Source organism: Salvia splendens, chromosome 13 (genome assembly GCF_004379255.2).
Source record: "Salvia splendens isolate huo1 chromosome 13, SspV2, whole genome shotgun sequence".
Lineage (NCBI taxonomy): Eukaryota > Viridiplantae > Streptophyta > Magnoliopsida > Lamiales > Lamiaceae > Salvia > Salvia splendens.
Window position 1 is genome coordinate 25,514,810 of NC_056044.1, and position 24,353 is coordinate 25,539,162.

Genomic DNA, 24,353 nt, shown 5'->3' on the forward strand with positions numbered 1-24,353 from the left:
CACTAATAAAATCCACTTCAGTACCTAAGATTGTAAGAACCATGTCGTAGTGGGAGCGTTCTTTGGAACATAACAAGTTCATGGGTCTAAAAGTGTCGCAAGAATCAGTCTTAGATTAACTTGAACATAATCCCTTTAACTACAATGTAGCATTGGTTCATTTGGATATTCATCCTTAAAAATGTGATAGATTCCAAACTACAATCTAAGATAGACAACGTGTTTTACAAGACTTGCAATACTACCTACATGCTGTGTCAGTCAGTGGGAGCTAGTATATTTGCAAGTGTAAATGTGGACCTCAAATGGCTAGACAATGACAATGGGTTATGCCCAAAGAGAAACATCATCTTCTCGTCTGTCGTTGTGCCAGGATTGATTCGATCCTACTGTCTATCAGAACTTACATAAATTAGAATGTATGTATTATGATTGTCAAGACAACTTTCTATTAATAGAAGTCTTGAGGAAATCATCTACATGGAACATCCTAATGGGTATGTAATAGAGGGCAAGAAACACATGATTAGAAGCTTATGAAGACCTTTGTGGTCTTAGGCGTGCATCTAAATCAGAGTATATGTGTTTTATCAAAATTGTCAAATCTTTTGAATTTGACTTGTGCCCTTAACAATGTTGTAAGCACAAGGAAGTTGAAAGTGCATTAAATATGGTATTATTGGTACTCTACGATGATAAAATCTACAAAAGTTGCAAACAACTAAGATTGACATCTGGCGTAGGAAACTGGTTGTCTACCCAGATTAAGATAAAGGATTTAAGAGAAACTGATTACATTCTAAGCATCTAAGTCTTTAAGATTGCTAGAAAGAATGTTGAGATTCTCTTAGCAATCTTATATCTATACATTGCTTGGAACATTTTAGCATTAGAATTTCCATGCAAAGGTTTTTACCTTTCAAGATGGAATTGTCTTGTCTCTAGTCAAGTGCCGTTTGACGCTTAGTTAGAACAAGAATTATGAGACTAGTTTTGGAGATAGATGTCTCATGTATGCTATGATGTGTACTAAGTTTGATATTAGTTGTGCTTTTGCATAGCAAGTATATATCATATTAACCATGGCAAAGGAATTTGATTGAGGTAAAGAATATACCATAGTGCTTAAGAAAGACTAATCACTATATTCAAGTTTACCAGTCATTCATGTAATGTCCTTGGGGTTACACTGGATTAGTTTTATGACTAATCAGTGATCGAGTAAGTCATCCTCTGAGCATATGTTTAGGAGTATCTTCCTAATAGCTTTAATCGTAAGTTTGAGTATGCCTATGAGTATTACATTTGGTTATGATTACTCTAGTGAAGGCTAACTCAAGGGAGACACGAGCTAATAAAGCTAAGCAGTCACATAGAGAGATGAAATTAATTAAAGATCAAGTACGCATCAAGACATTATGGTGGAAAAGATATGATCAGAGAACAACCAAGCAGAAATGCCTTTGTGGCAACATGTTTCAAACATGGTGTGAAATGAATGGTGGTTCGATATATCTAGCTCCAAGACCTGCTTTGTGTATAAGTATGAGAGTTTTTGGCAGTGGGTATACTCGAAAGCATTTTTTGAGTATAAGTGGGAGATTGTTAAGTTTGGTATACTGAAAAGCATGTTTCAAGCAAGTTAGCACGAATAGAATCTTGCTTTTATATAAAAAACTCTACAATCCACTTTTAACCCGATTCAGTATTATTTGAGCAGTTTGCACGAATATAATCAGTATATTATTACATTGTGTTTTCTAGTGCATTTATAAGATGTTGTTTAAACATTTAAATGTATAAGAAGCAAATAAAGTCTAAATCTTTTGCTTAGTAGACTAGTTGTGGGCGTCGTCCACTTTAAGGTAACACAGTCGTTTCTATGCAATGCTTTGCAAAAGAAAAAGAAGAATTTCACAACCCAGATAGGCTTAGACTACCTATCGTGAAAGGTTGCAATGTCAGTCCGATTATTTCTAAGCCTTTCTGAAATAAGATGACGTTGGTGTGGTATAGCACTGAATGGATCTAACAGCAAGACATGTCTTTATGCTATCTACTGAAAGACTAGGTCTTGATAAATAAATATTTCTTAATCTACATACGTTAGCATTGAGCATACGGTATTGATTATGCACTACTTTGACTTATCAAATGATTCGGGTTTTTCGCAACCCAATAATCATGATATATTGGGTAGTGGAGATTAATATCTAGCGGTGCTAGGATTGCTATTATGTTGAATTGTGCGCGAGGTGAGTCTCGTTTGATAATGTACTCAAGGTTTTATTATTCGGAAAATGGCCAGTTGGAATTTAATCATTCCATGAATAATAAATAAGTGTTTCTTACTAAGTCCACTCTTGGAATTGATAAGATGTTAATTAATTAAGTCCATAGCAGACTTCAATTAATTAATGGACATTTATATCTTAAGCTCGAGAAAATAAACAATAAACAAAACGGAAACCCGATTACTTGTAATTTCGGATTTGGATGGGCAGTGCAATATTACTTCTGTAGTGGTTGCACGTAATATTTCAATATAAGCTTATACTAAATTGTGGGCTCAATTTAATTAGTAAAAAGCTAATTGGGTGAGGCCATATCCAAAACCTTCCATAGATCCCTGATTGGGCCCAATATGAACATAATATAAATAGCAGAATAAATTAAACAGAAAACACACTTATTTTCATTGATAATTTTCGTCCCTCTCCTTTCTTTAGTAGGAGACGAAATTTTCATGATTTTCTCCTCTGTGAGTTTTTCAGCTCTTATCCGTGAGAAAGTTCTGTCTTCTTTATTCGAGTCCTAGTATTTTGATAAGATCAGCTCACCCTGATATCGAGATACAGTTCCGGAACCAGTCAGAAGATCCGTGGTCTAGTATTGAAGACCATCACGTGGAGAAGGCGTGAGCAATCGACGATTCTTTGGAGAATCAAATCGGTAACTCTAAATCGTAGAATTCATGTTTTAGGCTTTACTTTTCTTGAGCATGAATTATTTGCTTTCTAGCATGCAATTATCTGTTTAACATGTGAATTGATTAATCGCATAATCGGTCAAATAGATCTTTATCTGATTTATTTGTTTTGTACAAGTCTTCCGTTGTGCAAGGGGCATCAAACCCCAACACCTAGTTGGGCAGAAGTGCCGGCTTGAAATTCTTCTTGAGGATCCGGTCTCCCTCGTCGGCGGTTCCTTCTATTGCGACGGCGGTGGCCCTCAACTTCCTCTTCCTCTTCTTCTTCTTGTTGCGGCGGTGCCCCACTTCCTTGATCATGTGAATGCTCTCCGCCCTCGTGGTATTGATCGATGGCATCGAAGGCGGAGTCTTCCTCCGGGTCGAAGATAGGGGTGCGCAACGGCATGTTCCTCTTCTTAAACTCCCCTTGAATGGGGTTAGCCTCAATGGCTCTCCGGTGGGAGGCGGTGTTGAGCTTCCAATTGGCCTTATTGTCCCACGTATCGACCTTGGTCAAATATGGGATTGGAACGGGAAAGTGATCTCGCTCCACTTGGAGAAAGAAAGCTTGGCCATTTGAGTCGGTGTTCAAAAATCCTACCGCAAAAAGTACTTCATAGGTGATAAACATCTCACCCATGTCCTGAGTGAAGTCCGTGGTCGGGATGCCGAGGTGTTCGGCATTCGCCGTGATCAAGCCCCCGCAACATATGGTGCTCCCGTTCTTCTTCGAGATGCGGTCGACATAGATGGTGAAGAGGATTCCAAAGTTGATCCCCTTCTTATTGAGGAGACTCCACATCACGTCCAACTCGGTTTGGGAGACACTTAAACCGTCGGTCCGAGCAAACATCAATTGAGTCATCGCCCGATGGAGGTATCGTAGGACGGGGTTGCGGATGGAGGAAGACTTGGCATAAGCCGGGATGAAGTTCTCCCCCTCTGAATAAAACAAAATAAATGAGAGAAATTACAACGAAAAATACTAAAACAATTTAAACTAACTATAAGCAGTTTTTTTTCTGCAAAATAAATTATATCACATCTAGTACTCTGGGATTGATTACTTCTCTGAAAAACTAGATTGATTACTTCTCTGAAAATAAAATGAATTCATTCTAATAGGTATAATCACCTCAAATCCGCTATATATACTCAAATTCACGAATGGGAGAAGTTATATAGGTGTATAAATAATATTTACCCCTATAGCAGGTACATGTTAATCTAGCTTCCTTATTCTTTTTGGTTACTTTGACTTTCTTTCCTAAGAAAGATGGACCACACCAATAACTCACCTAACTATATATATATAGAGCCATTGAGAAAATCAATGAATTTATTAATCTGAAAACTAGAATAAAATAAAATATATTTAGCCTTATGTACTCATTTAATAGCAAGATTTAAATATAACTATTGTGATCAACTATAATGTATTGTAATTCTACACCCACTTTATAATTTTATTTTCGTTTTTTATAAATGGCAACGGATGTTAGCTAGTCGAATGGGTTTGGAAACGACTAATTTTAGGTGTTAACGACCCATTGCCTATCTATAAAAGTTTGTGGGTTAAATCACGAGATATGCCATAGGAGTATTCACCAGAAGATTGCCTAATAAAGAGTAAATATTTGCCAATGCAACTGGATATCCATGCAACCATATGATTTTCTTATGTTTGAGGGACCTTAATTATTTTTGTTGATATAATTGGTGGAGATGGTCAAGAGAGTAAGAATAGAGCTTTTGATAATATCCGGATACAAAATACTTGTCGGACGTAATACAATTAAAAATAGAGAAAAGAAGGAATACACGGAAACAAATTGCAAAACTGGAAAGTATAAAAATTTCAAACAAAAACCGTAAATACTACCGATCAAGTTGAGAAAGATCTCTTTCTGCAAGATAAATTATGCTCCGGTAGTACTCTCAGTTCTGACGTGTTATGGGGGCGGGCACTATACACATTTCCCCCACTCTTTGCCTCTCTAATTGCCTCTTTGTTCCGTCCTTGTCTCATAAGTTGTTATCCATTAGTCACGTGACTAAGGAACTGAACTGTAAATTACTAATGCAACCTCGATTTTGTATGTTGCAGGATATCAAGACGGGGACGATAGTTGGGCGTGGCACTGAGCGAAGCGGACTGTACTATGTGGATGAGATAGCCCAACAGAGTGCTGCAATGATGCTGACTCCAGGACTAACAGACAGACAGGCTTGGCTTTGGCATCGTCGGTTAGGGCACCCATCTCTAGGATATTTTTGCCTTCTTTTTCCGAAATTAGCTAGATCTTTGAACTCTTTTCATTGTGATACTTGTGTGTTGGCTAAAAACCATAGACACTCTTTTAAGTTAAACAATACGAGAGTCAAAACTCCTTTTGCATTAGTACATTCAGATGTTTGGGGTCCTGCTCCTATCACTGGGGGACAAGGTTTTCGTTATTTTGTGCTCTTTATTGATGACTATTCTCGCATGACCTGGATCTATTTTCTGAAAAATAAGCATGATGTGTTTGATAAGTTCGTAGATTTCTATAACCTTATTCAAACCCAATACAAACATACCATCCAGACTCTTAGATCAGACAATGGGGGGGAATTTATCAACAACAAAATGCAAGAGTTTTTTAGGATAAAAGGCCTAATACACCAAACCTCGTGTGCATACAATCCAGAACAGAATGGGGTAGCAGAAAGGAAAAACCGTTACATCCTCGAGATTACCCGAGCCCTCTTAATTGAATCAAAAATACCAAAGTCTTTTTGGCCAGAAGCTATAGCCACTGCCGTATACCTCATAAATCGCCTACCCACCGGTATCCTTGGCTTCAAGACCCCCCTAGACATATTTTCTCAACACTTCGAAATCCCATCATCCCTATCTCTCGAACCTAGAGTTTTCGGATGCTCAGTTTTCGTCCACATACCCAAACATGAACGTACCAAATTTGATCCATGCGCCCTTAAGTGTGTCTTCCTCGGCTACGGAAAGAACCAAAAAGGCTACCGCTGCTATGACCCAAAAACCCGTAGAATCCACACCACCATGAATTGTGATTTTGTGGAAGGAGAGTATTTCTACGACCAATCTAGTAGTCAGGGGGAGACATCGGACAATAATCCAAAAGATGACCACCTAGATTGGCTACCCGATATAGGAAACCACCATTTAGGGGGAGAGTCACAGACAGAGGGAGAGTCACAGCCAAGCCCTGTCACAGACGTTGGTCCACCTGAGGAAGTGAGCAACACCGCCGGGCCGTCAAATCCTGTAGTACAGAACGAAGACCAAAGTGGCAATGACCAACCATCTGCCCCGTCCTTGATTCCTGAGGTAAGCAGTTCAGATTGTGAAAATACACCCTCGGAACGCACTAACCTTGATAGGGGCACTAATGAGGAATGCGGAGTTAGCGGGGAGACAAGTGGCTCATACGAGCTACCTCCAAGAAGAACAAGAGGAGTCCCTCCACGAAGGTACTCACCGGAATGGAAAGGAAGAAAAGCAAAATATGCGGTATCTAATATCGCTCACAGCCACCTTTCAGAAATGGCCAAGGCATTCGAAGTCGCCTTGTATGAGGAATAAGACATTCCACAGTCCTTTGAAGAGGCCAACAGACATAAACATTGGAGAGAAGCAATGAAGAAGGAGATAGATGCCTTAATGAAAAATGACACATGGGAGAAATGTGTACTACCAGCAGGAAAGAAGCCGGTTGGATGTCGGTGGATATTCACCATAAAGAGGAGAGCAGATGGTTCAATCGAGAGATACAAGGCGAGACTCGTCGCAAAAGGGTACACCCAAGTATATGGAGTAGATTACGAAGAGACATTCTCCCCGGTGGCGAAAATGGAAACCGTGCGAACACTATTATCAGTAGCAGCATGTAAAGATTGGACACTACACCAGTTTGATGTGACCAACGCCTTTCTCCACGGAGAGCTGGAACAGAACAAGGAAGTATACATGGAGGTCCCACCAGGGTTCTCCGAAGAGTTTGGAGGAGGAGAGGTATGCCGGCTACGAAAAACTCTGTACGGTTTAAAGCAGTCTCCACGAATCTGGTTCGGAAGATTCTGCCAAGCTATGACCAAGCATGGGTTCCAACAAAGTCATTCCGATCATACGCTATTCACAAAAAGGAGAGACGACAAGGTAACATGTCTGATTATCTATGTTGATGACATGATTATCACTGGAGATGATGTGGAAGAAATCCAGAGGTTGAAGGAAAACCTGTTCAAGGAATTTGAGATGAAGGATCTAGGAGCGCTGAAATACTTCTTGGGAATAGAAGTGTTGAGATCTCGACACGGAATATTCCTAAGGCAAAAAAATTATGTCTTAGATCTATTGGCGGAAACAAGTCTACTTGAAAGTAAGCCTGCAGACACCCCAATGGTCCCAAACCATGGTCTGAAGATAGAGAAAGGAGCGGAACTAGCAGACAGGGAAAGATATCAACGACTTGTTGGAAAGCTCATCTATCTCTCGCACACTAGACCAGACATTGCATATGCAGTGGGCATTGTGAGTCAGTTCATGCACCAACCTCAAGCTAATCACATGGAGGCAGCTTTGAGGATCGTACGGTACTTGAAAGGTACGATAGGCTATGGAATATTTCTAGCTAAGAGAGAAGATCTAGAGATTGATGGCTACACAGATGCTGACTGGGCAAGCAATCCAGTGGATAGGAAATCTACAGAAGGTTACTTTACATTCATCGGGGGAAACTTGGTCACTTGGAGGAGCAAGAAACAAAAGGTTGTAGCTCTGTCTAGCGCTGAAGCCGAGTTCCGAGGAATGAAAAGTGGACTCATGGAAATCTTGTGGCTGAGAAGATTGCTCACCGAGATTGGTTTCCCACCTACTCGGAAGAGTCAGTTGTTTTGTGATAACAAGGCTGCCATTAGCATCTCAGAAAACCCGGTGTAACACGACAGAACAAAACATGTGGAAGTAGACCGACACTTCATCAAAGAAAAACTGGAAGGAGGCATCATTGAATTTCCGTTTGTCCCTTCTGAAAAACAACTTGCGGACATATTGACCAAGGCGGTTCACCCAAAGATCTTCAAAGAGATATTGGGCAAGTTAAGCATCGGGGATACCATTGCTCAACTTGAGGGGAAGTGTCAAACGGACCAAAACTCAAAGGAGAAATCAGAGGAATCATCAAAGATTACATTACCAAAATCCAAGGAGACATTAGAGGGAAGAGATACATAATTGATATGGCATTCATTGTCCTAGAATAGATTTATCTTCTTCCTAAAATACATTGTACTCCTAACTATAAAAAGGAGAAGAACTGTTACATTACATATACTGAAATAAAAAAACGCAGCCATCTTCTTCAAACACTTCTTCAAATCCTTGCAATATGCATAGCCCTTCCAAATCTCTCGATTACCATCGTTAAGAATGTTGGCAATTGAAACTAAAAATATAACATATAACTGTCCCACATCGGTGTCAAGATAAAACTTAAACTAGTATATAAGTCTCATGGGCCCCTCCTCCTATCACCAATTGGTTTTAGGATGGAACCCACGGATTTCTATTATGGTATCAGAGCGGGCCCAAGTCGATGATGGTTATCTCTTTATCTCTTATCTACCTCACGAGTGGAAGACCGATGTCCTTTCCGGCCCACATCGATGATGATTTCTCTTGCATTGCCTACCCACGTGATGGAAGACCGATGTCCTTTCCGGCCCACACGTGAGGGGGCGTGTTAAATTCTCTAAAATTCTGTCCCACATCGACTTGGTGAAGATCCCATCTAATCTATATAAGTGTGGATAACCCTCCCCCTTATGAGGCCTTTTAAGGGGTGAGTGGCCCATTTCTAATAGCATGCAGCACCACATACAACACGAGCTTCGGCTAATTGTAAGAGACGAGAATGTAGTGGATTCAGAGTGGATTCAGAGAGCTTTACGTATGCTTTAAGTTATGCAAAAATGTGTAAAATGCATGGAATGAATATCCTAAATATAGGCGAAGTCTCTTGCTGAAGCAACTTGCTGGAATCAATGTTGCATTGAACCACAATTAGCTTTAATATTGATATAAGATTAACACCATCCATTTATTAATCTTATGAATACATAAGATCCATTCTTCAATATTGTAATTGCAATGTTTTAAAAATCCAAGAGTAAGTTTAAGATTTTTTTTAATTGATTGTACACATTGATGTAAAATATCGTGTATATTGAATTTGTAAAAAAAAGCATTTACAATTTGAAAATGAATAAACTTCGCGGAGACTGCAACTCTTCAAATTTAATTGTGCGGACTGTGGAATACCCTTTTTTTTATTAATATGGCGACCCAAATCGTGGGCTTATATTTAGTTAGTTAATTTTATACTCCGTACAAATTAATGATGTCTTATCGTTGTTTTCATGGAAGTGAATTGTCACTCGAACACAACTTAATCATGATACTTAAGAAAATAATCTAAATTTATCTTTTTAATAAGTCATAATTTGGCCAAAGTGGACACCATATTTTTTGGTGGCCAAAGTCGCAATTTCTTATTATGATGCACCGGCACGTTTCGAATTTCGAGAGGTGGAATATTTATCTCTAATTGTTTTCCTAATATTTTAATTAGTACTTCCAGTTTACTTGAATGTGTTTTAGTATCATAGGTTGGTCCTACGCAAAATTACGTGAATATATTAATAAATTTAATGATTTATACATTTAATTAAAAATTACACTGACTTTAAAATTAATATACACTAAACGAGTGATTATTATCGTTTAAAGGATTTAAAAGAAATAAAATACTAGTCCTATAAAAAAGAATGGACATTTGTATTATGATGGCATATACGCGTATAACGGATTATTTCTTTGAAACTGAGTACTTATTCAAATAAATTTTAACAATAAAGGTTGTGGGCACTTGAGCAATTCAATATAAGAAGCTCGACTAATGAGATCGTGAATCATTATAATGGCTTAACTTTAGGAAAAATTTAACATGGACTCTACAAAAAAATTAAGAATAATATCACCAGCTCGATTGAATGGCACTGTTCAATATACAATCACCAATTACTCTATGATAACAAACATACTAGTACTTAATACGTACTACCACACAAGAACTCAAGAGTATAAAATTATTTGGCATACAATTCACATTAACAAAGATGTAGGAAAATCTGACTTCTTATTTAAGACATCAAACAGAAACCAACACCAACAGTAGTCGAAAGAGCGTATACAGAAGCAGGGTCCTCAAGTTACGTTTAGCAAAGAGGCCAGTTTTCTAAATAATACAACCTTCATGAGAAATGAAAAACAAGTATAAGTCTACAAAATGAGAATCCATTTTACCTGTTGCAAGGTACAAATAACCATATACAGAAGTGCATGTCCGAAATAGGCATGACATCCTGCCGAAAGATTAACATTAGCATTTGGTATCATCATATAAGAGATCTGGAACATAATACGGACACCAATGCTGGCACGATACCTTCAATGGCATATCCAAGCCCTAAGCAAGAAATCAAAACATCTCAGGGCAAAGTGCAGTACAATTTACCACTTACTGATAATCTATCCGTCCACTCTAATCACTAAACCTAATTTTTTTGTATCTAAATCACAGACTGGAATCATTTGTCAGGGAGCAAGAATCATGAATGATGCTATTCATGAGCTAACAAACTTTAAATTGAGAAGTAAGGACCATAGCAAATCATCTCTCTATAATTCCTCCTGCTTAGGGAGGAAAAAGTGAAGCTCAAGAAGGTTCAAAATTTGAACAAGAGGGAACAGCTTACACGGTGCATAGCCATTAGCTATGATCATAAACTACAAGCTCAATGTAAATGCAAAATTTCTGTTCATTCCGTGCTAGGCGCTATTGGCTTTGATTGTGAGCGAGCATCTTTAAATCTTACTCCCTCCTTGAGATGTTATTCCTTTTCCTGCAATTCAGCCAAGATTAATTACATCAATACAAATTAGTATATCGTTGGATGAAGGATATTGGCAAAGAACTGGAAAAAAGGTAATTATCAGTGTAATGACAACTTCTACTACAAACTTGATGAGCAGTACTTATAAATATCCCATTTCTAAAAATCCCCATGATTTACAAGGCATGTCATCAGAGCTGTAGCTTATAAGTTCAATATGTACAATCAAACCCACTTGATTTACATCATAACATATAAATAAACATAACAATGCTTCCATTATAAACTCACTTGTAATAGTAGTAATAGTACTTCAAGAGACCACAGAAAATATCCCCTCTCATCATTCTTCACAGCCCCAACTTCAAGAAAAAAGAAAACCAATCTAAAAAACTTAAGTTTGTTATTCTAACAAACAATATAAATTTAGTTGGAGCCATAAACCTAAGCTTATAGGACACTGCAATACATGCCAAGATGAAAGATGTTCATATATGAACTACTCTCAAATTGGCAGACTTCGGTATCTATTTATTTGGCACAGCAGCAGTGAATATTGCACTCGGAACCAAGTTTAGGTAACTATCAACAACATAAGTTTAGTTGTAACCAATAACCCATTAGCCTAAGCTTCAGGCAATGTTGTACTTGGATGCGAGTTTATATTACTATCAAATATGAGCATGATGGGATGATGGATCTTGCAATGCAAAAAAATTCTCATGAAACTTGATCTTCCATTCTACTACAGATTCCAGTGCCAGAGGTATTAATCACTCACCATTTGACATCATAAGGTAGCCCCAAGTCATTCATAGTGTCTTCTGATATACAGTCAGAATGGACTATCGGACTAAGAACCAAAGTATCACTTGTAGCTCCAAGTCCCTCGTTCGGGGATGGGATGGTTAAGTAAAGAGCTCCTTTAAACATCCATTCACCGTTTTCTTGATCGTAGAAATCTTCAAACAGCTCACCACACAATATACATGCACATTGACTCTCATCTGCTGGGACCAATGGCTCATTACTTTCTAGTATATCACCTGAACCTCCTATATCCAAAGGACTACTTTCAAGATGAGTATTACCAACTCCTGAAACCCAATCAACTACATCTGTGTACCAACTCCTTGACATCTTGCTCAAGGGGTCATCCTCAGGAACCTTTGATGCATGCCATTTAATGTGTTTGTCAAGCTGTTCTTGAAATTTAAGTTTAAGACCACATATGGTACAAAGATGTGGAAGATTACAGAGAAGATCACTAATCACATCTGGATGGAACTTACGGACTACATCTGGCTTGAAGTCAAAACCAATAAGATGTTTTATCTTTTCTGTTGAGGGGGCCAATGTGTCAGAAGCATTAAGTGTAGCCTCAGATGAAGATGGCTTGTCACTCACAGACACAATAGGTTTTGACAATGTGACTGGAACAGAAGTAACTGGAGCTGAACTAGGTTTTGCAGTCTCCGGAACTTTGTCCATAGGTTGATCAGGTTTAGGTGATGTAGACAACACTGGATCAGACTTCGAAGAAGATATCAGGCCTTTTGCAACCAATGAGTTTAAGAGACTGGAAAAAGGATTTGAGGTGGAATTAACTGCACTTGGCATCTTCACAGATGAACCAGGCTTGGTTTCTTGAGAACTAATAGGGCTATTTAAGCTACCTGTTAGTGAACTAGTAATGGATTTTCCAGGGGAATCAACAGTAAAAGGATTTGACTGGTTGGAAGACGAATTCCCCATCGTCGAGCGGCTTCCAGAGCCTGACATTTGTGATGGTAGCAAGCGGTGTTCAGGAGCAGAAGTCTCAAATTGAGAGACTTCAACACTTCTTGGTAGAGCAGCAGGAGCATGTTTCCTTTGTTTAGTGGGAGGTGCCATAGTGGATGTAGACCGTAGATTTGTAGGTTGTGGCTTCTGTGTGCTGGCCTGATAAACTCCCCGAGTTGGCATAGGAGGATCCTCTGAAACTTGGTCAGGATAGTTCGTGTTCTTTTGCCCTGGACGCCTTCTAGGATCTTTAGGAGGACCTGTAGCTGTGGGGTTGCGCTCAGAAGAATTGTTTAGAAATTGATTCTGGCCATGAGAAGCAACAGAAGGTGACGGAGGACGTTGATGCACTAATGATCGTGCGGAGGATGAAGGGGCAAGGGTCTGCCGCTCTTGACCCATTGATGCTTTCGACAAAGTTGTTTCATTCATTTGGAACTTAAAGCTTGGCATTCCAATATGAGTTTGACCGAGCTGTGACTGAGAATGGGTCTTGCCCATTGTACTTTTGGTGCTATTCAACCCAGTTGCATATCCCTCAGACTGAACTGATAAGGTTTTACCACTCCCTAAATGCATACTCCCTTCTGGTGGATGCAGCTTTTGTGACCACAATGGCACTTGAGCCCCCGAAGCCACTTGGCTGCGATCCATGGAGATGGAATCAATTGAGAATTCATCATCATCCCTTGGCCCAATATCATGTATATTTTGATGTCCTGGGAGATGGCTTTCAAAATCCTGCACAAGGGGCAACATAAACGATATCACACTTACTGCAAAGAGAATATGGTTATCTAATAGTAATATTACTGTTCTAGCACATCTTATTACAGAAAGTTCATCACAATCATGACAAACATGAAAAAAAAATGGAACAAACCAACTGAAACTACGGAGTGCAAACACAAAGCAGAAAACAAAGTAATAAAACGTATGGAAAGTAGTCATCATGGGACAGTGTTAGAATAATCTAGATCCGTGGCAGCTGCCAAAGAAGTTCACTTCACTGACGAAAAAATCCTAATTAAAATTATACAAGACTCCTTAGGTATAGGTATTCATAAATTCACATGCAATTTTCTGTGTTAAAATTTATGCTGTAATTAGGTAGGGCATAACTGTGGAAATTATAAAAATTTATCCATCAAAATCAATTTAAGAAGAAATAGGGTATTCTAGTATTCTACTCACAAAAATAAGACCAAAGGTGCTGGCCTCAAGACAGTCAGATTTGTACTAGTTCAATGATGGAGTCCAAATGACCAGAGTTTGTTGAGTGACCAAGAAACAATGGCAAGGCTTTTCATATTTTTCCATAAATTGTCCTAATGATCGTTTAGTAGTAAGGTAGTGAAGCATTCTACGAGGTACAGCGTACATGGATGAATCGAGCACTTTGGCCTACATTTACATGCAAATGATAGATTCATCTGCAACTTGTAGACAATGGACAAGGCTACCGGGCCAACACAGCTTATTAGCACTCAAGGGGCTTCTTTTTAGCAAAATATCATATAATGTTTGCAACAATCAACTGAGTCAACATTATACATACCACTCTATCATAATTGGCTGGTGCCCATTGATTTTTAGTTGGAGCATCAGCTACAGTAGGTCTAGAGTTCATCTCACTCCAGGTATACTCCTCCTCCTCAGAGTCTTTCCAGTTCTCCCTCATCCCATTTGTGTTCCTACTGGATATATTTTTCTTAGGCTGTAGATCCAAATCGAAATTTACGGATTCGTGGGCAACATAGCTTTCTAATCCATGTTTCAGACCAAAACCATTCTTTTGATGTCCCATCCCAATCAAATCATCTGATTCATCCCAGGGCCTGTCATATCCAGGATCTTTAAGGTGTTCTGCCATCCTTCCACTTCCCAAGCCTGAACGCCCCAAGACACCAGAACCATAATCATCTGCAAATTCTACACCAGAACTTTTCTGACGAACTGGATTATTTACTTGATCTCTTTGATGTTGCTGGATAGACTGCGTGATTGATTAGAAACCTATGTTAGACAAAGTAAAGAAGAAAAATCATCACGAATGGTAGCAAACAATGGCATGTATCATGGCGGAACGATACACATGGCACACCCAGCACCAATGGGCCATTTAAAACCCGTGTCATTTATAAATTTGTCTATTTTTTGAGGACGGATGGAGTATTAAATATTTAGAAGTGGAATGACAAGCATCCATCTACGATTGGCATGAAACCACTAAACCAAGAACTGTTGCAAAATAAAAAAAAAATATGTGCAATTCAGCAAAAAGATGGTATGCATAATACATATAACAATCACTTTGAATTTATAGTTATAAACCATATAGCGAATTAGTGTTGTTTTTTACCAGTGGCTTAAAATCAAACAGAGCAGTAAAAATGTTTTCATATAGTTCTAACATATGGTCCTTTTGGATTTAAGAAATATTTTATGTATATTAAAGAAGTCATGGAAACAAGCAGAGCAAAAGCTTGAATCAAAGAGACCAAATTAAACTATAACTAAAATGTTCAAAACAGCCATAAAAATGTACACTCATTAATGAAAGTGGCTGCAAAGAACTAGGTCCCTTACCCTGCTGGTTTGCAGTCGCTGCCTTGCCTCCAAATACTTAGGATTTACATGAATGCTATGTGCAGGACGTTGAGCTTGTGATTCAGTTCTAGAGGCTGCTGATACATTAGCTGCAGAGGTGAATCCAAGTTCCCTCTCAATCAGCTGAAGCGACTGTGGGGGGAAGACTCCCTTCCAGGTGCCAAAGAGGTGCCGCATACCTTGGTGTATTGAAGGATCAACCTGTCTATATGACTTACAAAAGACCTGAAAAACAACCCATAATGGGGTGAAAAGCTGTAAAAATGGTGGAAATGAAACAACAACCAAGCATCCCTCTACAGACCACAATAGGGCAAGGACAAATTAAGGGGCACTGAGAAGGGGTGTCTACCCACATCTGTTTCCTTAATTTCAAACTTAAATGGAATAAGTCAAAAACAAGTGTTGACTGAAGGGTATGTCTACTCTATGAACAATTAATCCAAGTCATGATAGTCAAGAACAGACATTACAAGATCTGACCTCCGGTAATCTGGAAGCGAAGAATTTTATGTAATCTCTCCCAATGTTTTTCACAATGCTGTCTAATAAATACAGAGAAGGCAGTTTTTGATCGCTAGGAACCTGCACATGATTTCCGGAGATCAGGCATCATGTCCCAAGTATAAGTTGGAAGATAATGGAATTACTGAAATAAACATTAGGGGCAAAGCATGTTGCACAAAGAAAGCAAAAGGTGAGATAGCATGAAATAAGAACCAGATTATAATCGCTGAAAGCTCTTCATTGACCTAAAGACAGATAATAGACCATACTCTGCTACAAATTCATCAGATTGGAGTGAAACTAAACTTGTATAGTGCCCATTTAATATTTCATATTCAGTCATGTGGACATCTCCAGATATTATAGTGCTGGACATAGTATGTTTTAGCTTCATAGTGTTCTCTACCCTAAACAGGGTAAAATTTAATTGGTAGGAAATCAAGTTGAACATCTGAAAAAAAGTTAGTAGGCTGCAACTAACAACGAGAGTAAATTGAAATAAGTATAACAGAGTAATTTGGGGAGTGCCGAACAGTAAAGAGTTGGACACTTCTTTAGAAAAATGATGATGATTGGACATGATTCGCGAGTCATTGCTGATGAATGCCACTGTTCAGCACTATTTAGAGCCAGCTTCCTCAAAATCAAGAACAAGAATGTTCAAAGACAGATGAAGAATGTGATCAATAACAATAGTGCACCAAACTCACTTTAACATAAATGAATAATAAATAACATAATAGTTCCATTGGCTTCAAGCAGTCATCCCAACAACATGTCTTCAGAAAAAGGATTGTAATTCAAACCCATATCTCTAAGTAATACTATTTGATAAAAGAACTGAAACCAAATGGAGGCAGCAAAGAATTCTGTTCTAATAGATCATCCATCCCACGTGTACCAACAGGTAGCACATACATTTAAATGCAAAAAAGCCCCAGTACAAGACCTGGTATGACATATTCTTATGCAATTAAAATGAAGGGCAATGCTGATCATTAGCCCATACAGTGAGGAGAACTTCAGCATGTAGTGTAAAATCTACACCAACCAGTTTAGAGTAATTAATACAACAGCTGCCTTAAGATACAACAATACAATAAGAACTTAAGAAGCAACAATACAATAACAACTTAAGAAACAACAATACAATAAGAACTATTAAAAGCAAAAGATCTCCTTACCAAAAAATTATAAATTAGAAAATAATAGTAAAATGCAGCTAAGGTGAAATATTAGAGAATTATAACACATTAGGTTTTGGTTGACTCGCATTTTGCATGGTCATTGGATAAGATTAACATTTTAGCAATAGGATCCCAATCAATTGCAACTATATAATCATAATTTCAATCATTGGAGTCCAAGCAAACAATCATAGTCATATCTCCACAAATATCTATGAAGGAACCCAATTAAATATGTAAAATGGGTAAAATTCGTTGCAAATACAAAACTTCAGCAAATTAAAACCAGATACTCATTTCATTACACGCCATGCCATTTTCGATTGACAACAACTAAATTACAATTACACGTATTTACAATTTGAGTAGAATCAGATATCACTAAATACAACCAGATAAGCTTAAAAATTCAGAGTCACCTCAATAATATTGTTGCAGATAGTAGCTGCAATGGCCTTGGCCGCAGGCAAACTCTCTCCGGCAATAATTGTCAGGTTGGTTATTATGGGCTTCGAATTGAAAGTCAGCTCAGCCAATGCGGTCTTGTACTGAGTCACCAGTTCCTGATGCAACTGCGCCTCTGTCTGGTGATGAAAGGCCCCCCGCATAGAATCGCTACTCTCTGAGTCTCGTTCCCTCTGAGTCCTTGGCCCTCCGCCAACAGCAGGGTTCGAAATAGCAGGACGTTGGACAAATCCGGCACGGCCATTGGTGATTCGATCCGCTGCAGCAGAGTCCTCTGTAAGCCTAGGTTTCTTCAGTCCCGGTTCTTTCGAAAGAGATCTGTCGAACGATCTTCGTGTACTCTCCATTTCCATCAAAATGATTAAAAAATCCCTAACTCTACATCACTCTTTGTCATTTCCAATACTAGAATCACACAATACTCAACAAAGCTACCGCAAAAAAAACAGCTAATACATTCAAATCACAATTCGGAAAACTACAAATAAAAGAAAATCAATTGAAAAGCATTACAAAAACTACCGCTGACAACAAATTGAAATCTAACAAAGAATTTCTAACAGTACAAGCGGGACTCTACACATCGAAACATCAAGGGCACATGCATATCCGAGATATGAAATTTCCGACAGAGGGGGGAAGGGGGTGGAGAGAGAAAGAGACAATGATAGGGTTTTTTCGGGGTTGAATGGTGATTGAGAATTGGGATTTCGTAAAACTACAATTTATGTTAAAGACGACGAAAAAGGAAAGGGCAGATCAAGAAAGGACGGCGTCGTTTTCTCTAAATAAATGGGCCAAGCCCACATGCCTGACCTCTACATAAGAGCATCCACAATGGCGCCTAGCGCACCGCCTAGCCGAGCGCTGGCGCTAGGCGGTCGCTAGGCGAACCATTGGAGGAGCCGAAAACCGCCGAGCGGTTTTCCGGAAATCAATTTCGCCTAGCGCTAGGCGGTCAAAATCTGCTGGGCTATGCGTTGGGCGATCCGCTCGGCTCCATTGCAGCGCCCGGATCGCCCAGCGGATTTTTTATTTTTTAATTTTCGCCCGGCGGCGGTGGCGGTGGCGACGGCGACGACGGAGGCGAGGGAGCCGGCGAGTGATTTTTTTTAAGTAATGTACTTTTTTGCGATTTTGAATGTAATTTTTTTTTATTAATGTACTTTTTAAAAATTTTTGTACTTTTTTTTAAAAATTAAAATATTATTATTAATGTTTCCCGTATATGTCTCGTAAATTAAATTCCGTATATTGTCTTATTAGTGATGTGGCTATTGATGTGGCTGGGCTATTTATGATATGGCTAGGCTATGGCTGGGCTATTTCTGATGTGGCAGGAGGATTTTTAGTATTGATGATGTGGTAGGAGGAGTTTGTGGCTAGGCTATGGCTGGGCTATTGCTGGGCTATAACCACTGTGGATGCTCTAAGTCCATCAAATAGGCTTATTCAGTTCTATGCTGAAAATTTGAAAACTAATTTTACTGGGATTTTACTCTTTTTGAATTATTGAAATATTACAACAACTATTTACTTTATAGAAAATTAACACTAACGTTTTTTGTCACTTAAATTGACACAGCCAGAACCGTCGTTTCCACAGTTTACATCTGCACTCATTTTTACGACAAATTGAAGATGTTGAAATTATTGCATCGTGTCATGACGTTGAAATTGCAAAATTACTACCCCCTCCTTTTAACTAAAAACATATCGTTTCTTTATTTTATAAGAGCATTAGGCCATCCACAACGCTGTCTCTATACCGTCTCTTAAACCGTCTCTTAACTACTATTTGAGCACTATTTGAGGGCCCCACTGTCCTTTTTTCCTCCATCTCTTAACTAAGAGACGGAGGCTGCAACGCTCCGTCTCTTAACCGTCTCTATACCGTCTCTTAATTACTATTCATTCAATTTAATTTATAATTTTTTTTAAAACCCAATTCAATTTAAACAAACACACTTTATTAAAATTAAAACAATATTACAACTTAACATTAAAAAAGCGAAGACATAATTAAAATTCTAAAAAAATAAAAATGACATAATTTAATATTCTCCGCCAAAGTTTTCCCAAATGTGCTCAATTAGATCCTCTTGGAGTTGGGTGTGGGCGCTAGAGTCGCGTGTCCTTGCCCGAATAGCCAACCGTTCTTGTATAGATGGATGCGCTCCACTTCGCGGCGGACTACTTGCAGTTGAGCTTCCGGGGGATTCGGGGTCGAACCAATTTCCGGCATCGGGTCCTTCGTCTCGGACAATCATGTTGTGCAAGATTATGCACGTATACATGATGTCGACCATGCTCTCCATGAACCACGAACGAGCCGGGGCTTTGATGATGTTGAAGCGCGCTTGGAGAACCCCGAACGCCCTCTCCACATCCTTGCGCGCAGCCTCCTGCTTCTGCGCAAAAAGAGCCTGCTTTGGGTTCGCTGGCCTGCCGCACGTCTTCACGAAGGTCGGCCACTTCGGGTAGATGCCGTCGGCGAGATAGTACCCCGTGGTTGGCCTCCGGAGAAATTCGTCACTGAAGGCTGCCCGGACGCCTCTGCAGAAGTTGAGCAAGCACAAGCGCCCAGTACTGTCTCCGATGTGCAGGTATTCGTCGAATATGTCGGCCGTTTGTCCAGTCGCAAGCTGCCGGATGGCTGCAGTACATTTCTGCAGCGTCGTGTGGCTGGGACGACCGACCGCGTCGAACCCTTCTCGGAAGAACTCCTCCCTGGCCGCCAAAGTATTCGCTATGTGGAGAAATAGCGGTTTCCGCATGCGGAAACGGCGACGGAAATAGGTATCTCCCCAAATCGGGTTATCGCAGAAGTAGTCGCGTACTAACCGTGCGGCGGCTTCCTCCCGGTTCCGATTGATGTACTTCCGGGAGCGTCGTGGGGGTGGTGCGGCTTCCTCCGCCTCTCGTCGTCGATCTTCTTCGAGTGATTGTTCCATTAATTGACGCATTTGCTCAAAAGGATCCATTTGTTTGAGTTGATTGAAGATGGAAATTGGAGTGATAGAGAGGATTTGAGAGGAATAGATGTGTGTTTGTGTTTGAAATGAGTATGGAATAGAATTATTTATAGAGTAAAAAAATTAAAAATTTAAAAAATGAAAATAAATATTTAACGGTAATATTACCGTTTGAAAAAAAAAAAAAAATTTTTTTATTAAAAATCGATTTTTTTTTAAAAAAAATGAATTATTGCGTCATCAGTGACGACGCCCACTCGCGGGCCAGCGAGTGGGCGTCACACACGCATGGGGACGTGCCACGTGTCTCGGGCGCGTGGCGAGACAGCTCGTCTCGTGTCTCTCCGAGACGAGCTACGCGACGAGCCGGTCGCGAGCTGGAGACGAGACGGCCGCTGCAATGCGTCTCGCGGGGGTCTCGTCTCTCCGAGACGAGACGCGAGCCCGGCGCGAGACGCGTTGTGGATGGTCTTAGCAATGGGAATGGCGACGCCCTAAAGCCCGCCCTATACACCGCCACATCAGCATTTTATCCTCTTACCCTTCCACCTGCAGTGGGGCGCCCTATAAGCCGCTCTAAGCATTTTCTTTATTTGAATATTTAAATAACTATAAAAATTGGAAAAAACCTTCATTTCATTTAAAATTAATACATTACAATACGAATTTAAAAAAATACGCATTCTCAACGACGGCGGTTACAGGCACAAACTTCTTCAATCCGTCATTGTGTCATTGACGGCATCGAATAAGGCTCGCGTCAAGATCCGACTAACACCCTCCGAGGTACTCCAGTCGTCGTCGTGGTTCATTTTTGTTTGCGGGAGATTATCGAAATATTCGTATGGAATGTGAGAGAAATGTTCGTGTGAAAAATAGAATGACAAACGAGGTTTAAATAGATAAAAAATCGGGGAAAAAAATGAAAACGCGTTGCATTGTCCGCGCCGCCCACAATGGGCGGACGATGGGGTGGACGATCTATAGGGCGCTGACGATGCATCGTGCATCGTCCGAGTACCCACAGTAGGCGGACGATGGCGAGCCCGAGGCATCGGGCGGCCTATCATCCGCCCAATTGCGGATGCTCTTATTCATCATTTCATACCCATCATAACTCCAATTTATTTTAAATCCATTTTGCTTTTAGATTCTTCTTTATTTCTGTATATTTTCTAGTAAATCAACTACTATCATAGTATTCGGTTGCTTGAGTATTAATTTATTTTGAGTTTTGAATGACTAGACACTATCTATAATTAATTTTATTGCACACAAAAAAATTAAATTCATAAGTCAATCCTAATTCTATGTAACATCGTCCCAAGATGAAGTATCAGACACTATCTATCCAATTAATCAGAATTCGTGTAGGTTTCATCTTTAATATTATTCATCTATTTTACTATATTGATACAATACAACAAGAATTAGAAACAAGACCCTATTTCTTCTCTAATAATTAGTCCACACACAACTCACTTCTTATAAACCCCAATATACCCCTTGCTCACAATTATTCCTATTATTGGACTCATCTCAATTATAAATACTAGAACTATATAGAATCCTTCAAATACACTCAACTTAATTAATCATTTAATTCCAATAGAAATAGAATCCTTTTCCCTTCCACAATACATTCAATGAGAAAAAATACTGAAAATAAACAACATAAAACATTATCAATCCAAAAAGAATACTTACAATATATACCATGTTTAAAAAAAAGGTATATGTAAATATAAAAAAATATGATTTGTAGATCAATATGTAAAAGAAAGTTGGAACAATTCATATTTGTGAATCTACAATTATTAATAGATCTATTTGTTACTCACCTAGTTATTAATTTTAGGTGGGCAATTCATATACGTCTATCCTTTAGAGCATTAGTAGTAGGGGCGTAGGATGCCCTAAAGCCCGCCCTATGCACCGCCACATCAGCATTTTATCCTCCTATCCTTCCACCTGCAGTGGGGCACTCTATAAGCCGCTCTATAGGTTTCACTATTGTTTTGTTAATTAATTTAAATATTTTCAAATATGTCAACGCAAAATAATTAAAAAGTACCACGATTAATTAAAAATGGCAAATCCTACATTGATTAAAAAAAGATTTACACAAGTTAGAAATGAAAAAAAAAGTTGACTACTCTACAAAAGTCCCAACTTGCGGCGCAGCTCATCGATCATCCCCTGGAGGTATTCGGCTTTGGCTGGGGTCCTGACATTGCATGAGGGCGTTGTGCGTGTCCAACAACGTCCTCCGGTTGGCGGCCGCTGCCAACTCCGCGTAGGAAAGTGCCGCCGGGGTCGGGGTCGGGATCGGCGATGGGGGGCGGCCGCGGCTTGCGAGGAAGATGTCACCTTCGCCTTCCCCTTGTCAGACAGACCGTACGAATCCGTACTGAATTCGGGATCGTATTGCGTGTTGGAGTCGAACGGCCGATATTCGTCATGGTCTGTACCTGGCCAACGTGCACCACCCCCAAACATCGGACTATTCGGACTTGGGTATTCACCGAAATCCATTTTATAGTGTAATTTGAGTGTGGAAAAGTGAATGGAAAGGTTACAAATGAAGGTGGGGTAGGGGGTATTTATATAAATAAATTTTTTGAAATTAAAAAATAAAAAAATAAAAAAACAAAAACGCTTTGCATCGTCCGCCCCACCATCCGGGTCGCCCACAGTGGGCGGACGATGGCGCGGAGATGCCCTATCGTCCGCGTATGGTCAGCGGACGATCTATAGGGCACGGATGATGCATCGGGCAACGTCCGCGCACCCACAGTGGGCGGACGATGGCGCTCCCGAGGCATCGGGTGGCCTATCGTTCGCCCCATTGCGGATGCTCTAAACCTTTTATTTATATTTGAATCTTAAAAACACATGTTATTTACTACAAATAAAACACATTTTCCACACGTAGAACACTTGATAATACACTTTATTCAACTAAAAACACAATTGGTACTTGTTATGTTATTTTGTAGCGATACTAAAGAAATGATATGAAAACTTTATGTCAAATTTTAATATAATTTTAAATTTGATTCAAATTAATTATACAATACTTCTTTAGTAAAAAAAAATTAATATGCAAATATTTAAGTTGAAATTATATTTTTTTTCCTAAATTATTTGCAATGTGAAATATTAACAATTTATAAATCGATTTTAATGTGAAACCTATTCCATCAAATGTTGAATGATATTTATAAATCGATTTTCAATGTGAAATATTAAAAACTTTGATTATATATGTACAATTTATGTACATTTATCACTACCCTTTTCTTAAAACCTATTCCATCAAATGTTGAATGATATTCGTTGGGTTGTCCAATTAGTTATTTGTGGGTACTGATTCACCTAAATGTGTGCAAACAACATTCCCCAAGTGTACGGAGCTATTATAGTATTAAGAAAGCTAGAGTATCGTATCCATATGGACTAAATAGCACTTGAGTACCTTGAATTATAATTGTTCACTATCTAAACGAAAGAAGGGGATTTTTCTAATTCTAAAATAATTAATTAAAGCGGTATAAGTAAACAAAACAAAAGACCATTTGGGTTTGGTAAAATATAGAGAAAAAAAGAAGAGCTTATAGATCCAACGTACATGTCTCTATCTTAATTCAATTAATTACACATATTACATATTTTGCGTCTCTAGGGTTGAATGTTGATAGAAAAATCGCAACCTTAGGATAAGTCATCTCTCGAGTGCACTTACCCAGTAAATTAGATTCTAACTATCAAAGTCTCATTCTAGTAGGTTAGACTCTGACTCATTTAACTCCTACGACCCAAGCCCTCACAAAGGATACCTTCTCTCGAGTGCGGATGAACCTTTGTATTGTAATCCTTCCC

At 39.1% G+C, this 24,353-nt stretch overlaps 1 protein-coding gene across 5 annotated transcripts; it reads right to left on the minus strand.

Moving 5' to 3' along the window:
* Positions 1-10,171: 10,171 nt before the first annotated feature.
* On the minus strand, positions 10,172-18,231 carry LOC121762592. 5 transcript variants are annotated; one of them, XR_006042256.1, is made up of 8 exons: positions 17,451-18,231; positions 15,821-15,922; positions 15,317-15,562; positions 14,286-14,723; positions 11,727-13,468; positions 10,808-10,954; positions 10,498-10,518; positions 10,172-10,414 (listed from the first exon to the last, which is right to left on the minus strand). XR_006042256.1 is itself a non-coding variant. In XM_042158524.1 (6 exons), exons 1-6 carry the CDS (start codon positions 17,847-17,849, stop codon positions 10,924-10,926), a joined length of 2,958 nt encoding a protein of 985 aa, XP_042014458.1. In that variant the 5' UTR covers positions 17,850-18,231; the 3' UTR covers positions 10,172-10,923. The 5 variants fall into 5 exon arrangements, 2 of the variants coding, with proteins under 2 accessions (XP_042014458.1, XP_042014459.1); XR_006042254.1 differs by having other exon boundaries at positions 10,172-10,518; XR_006042255.1 differs by having other exon boundaries at positions 10,498-10,954.
* Between the last annotated feature and the right edge of the window lie 6,122 nt (positions 18,232-24,353).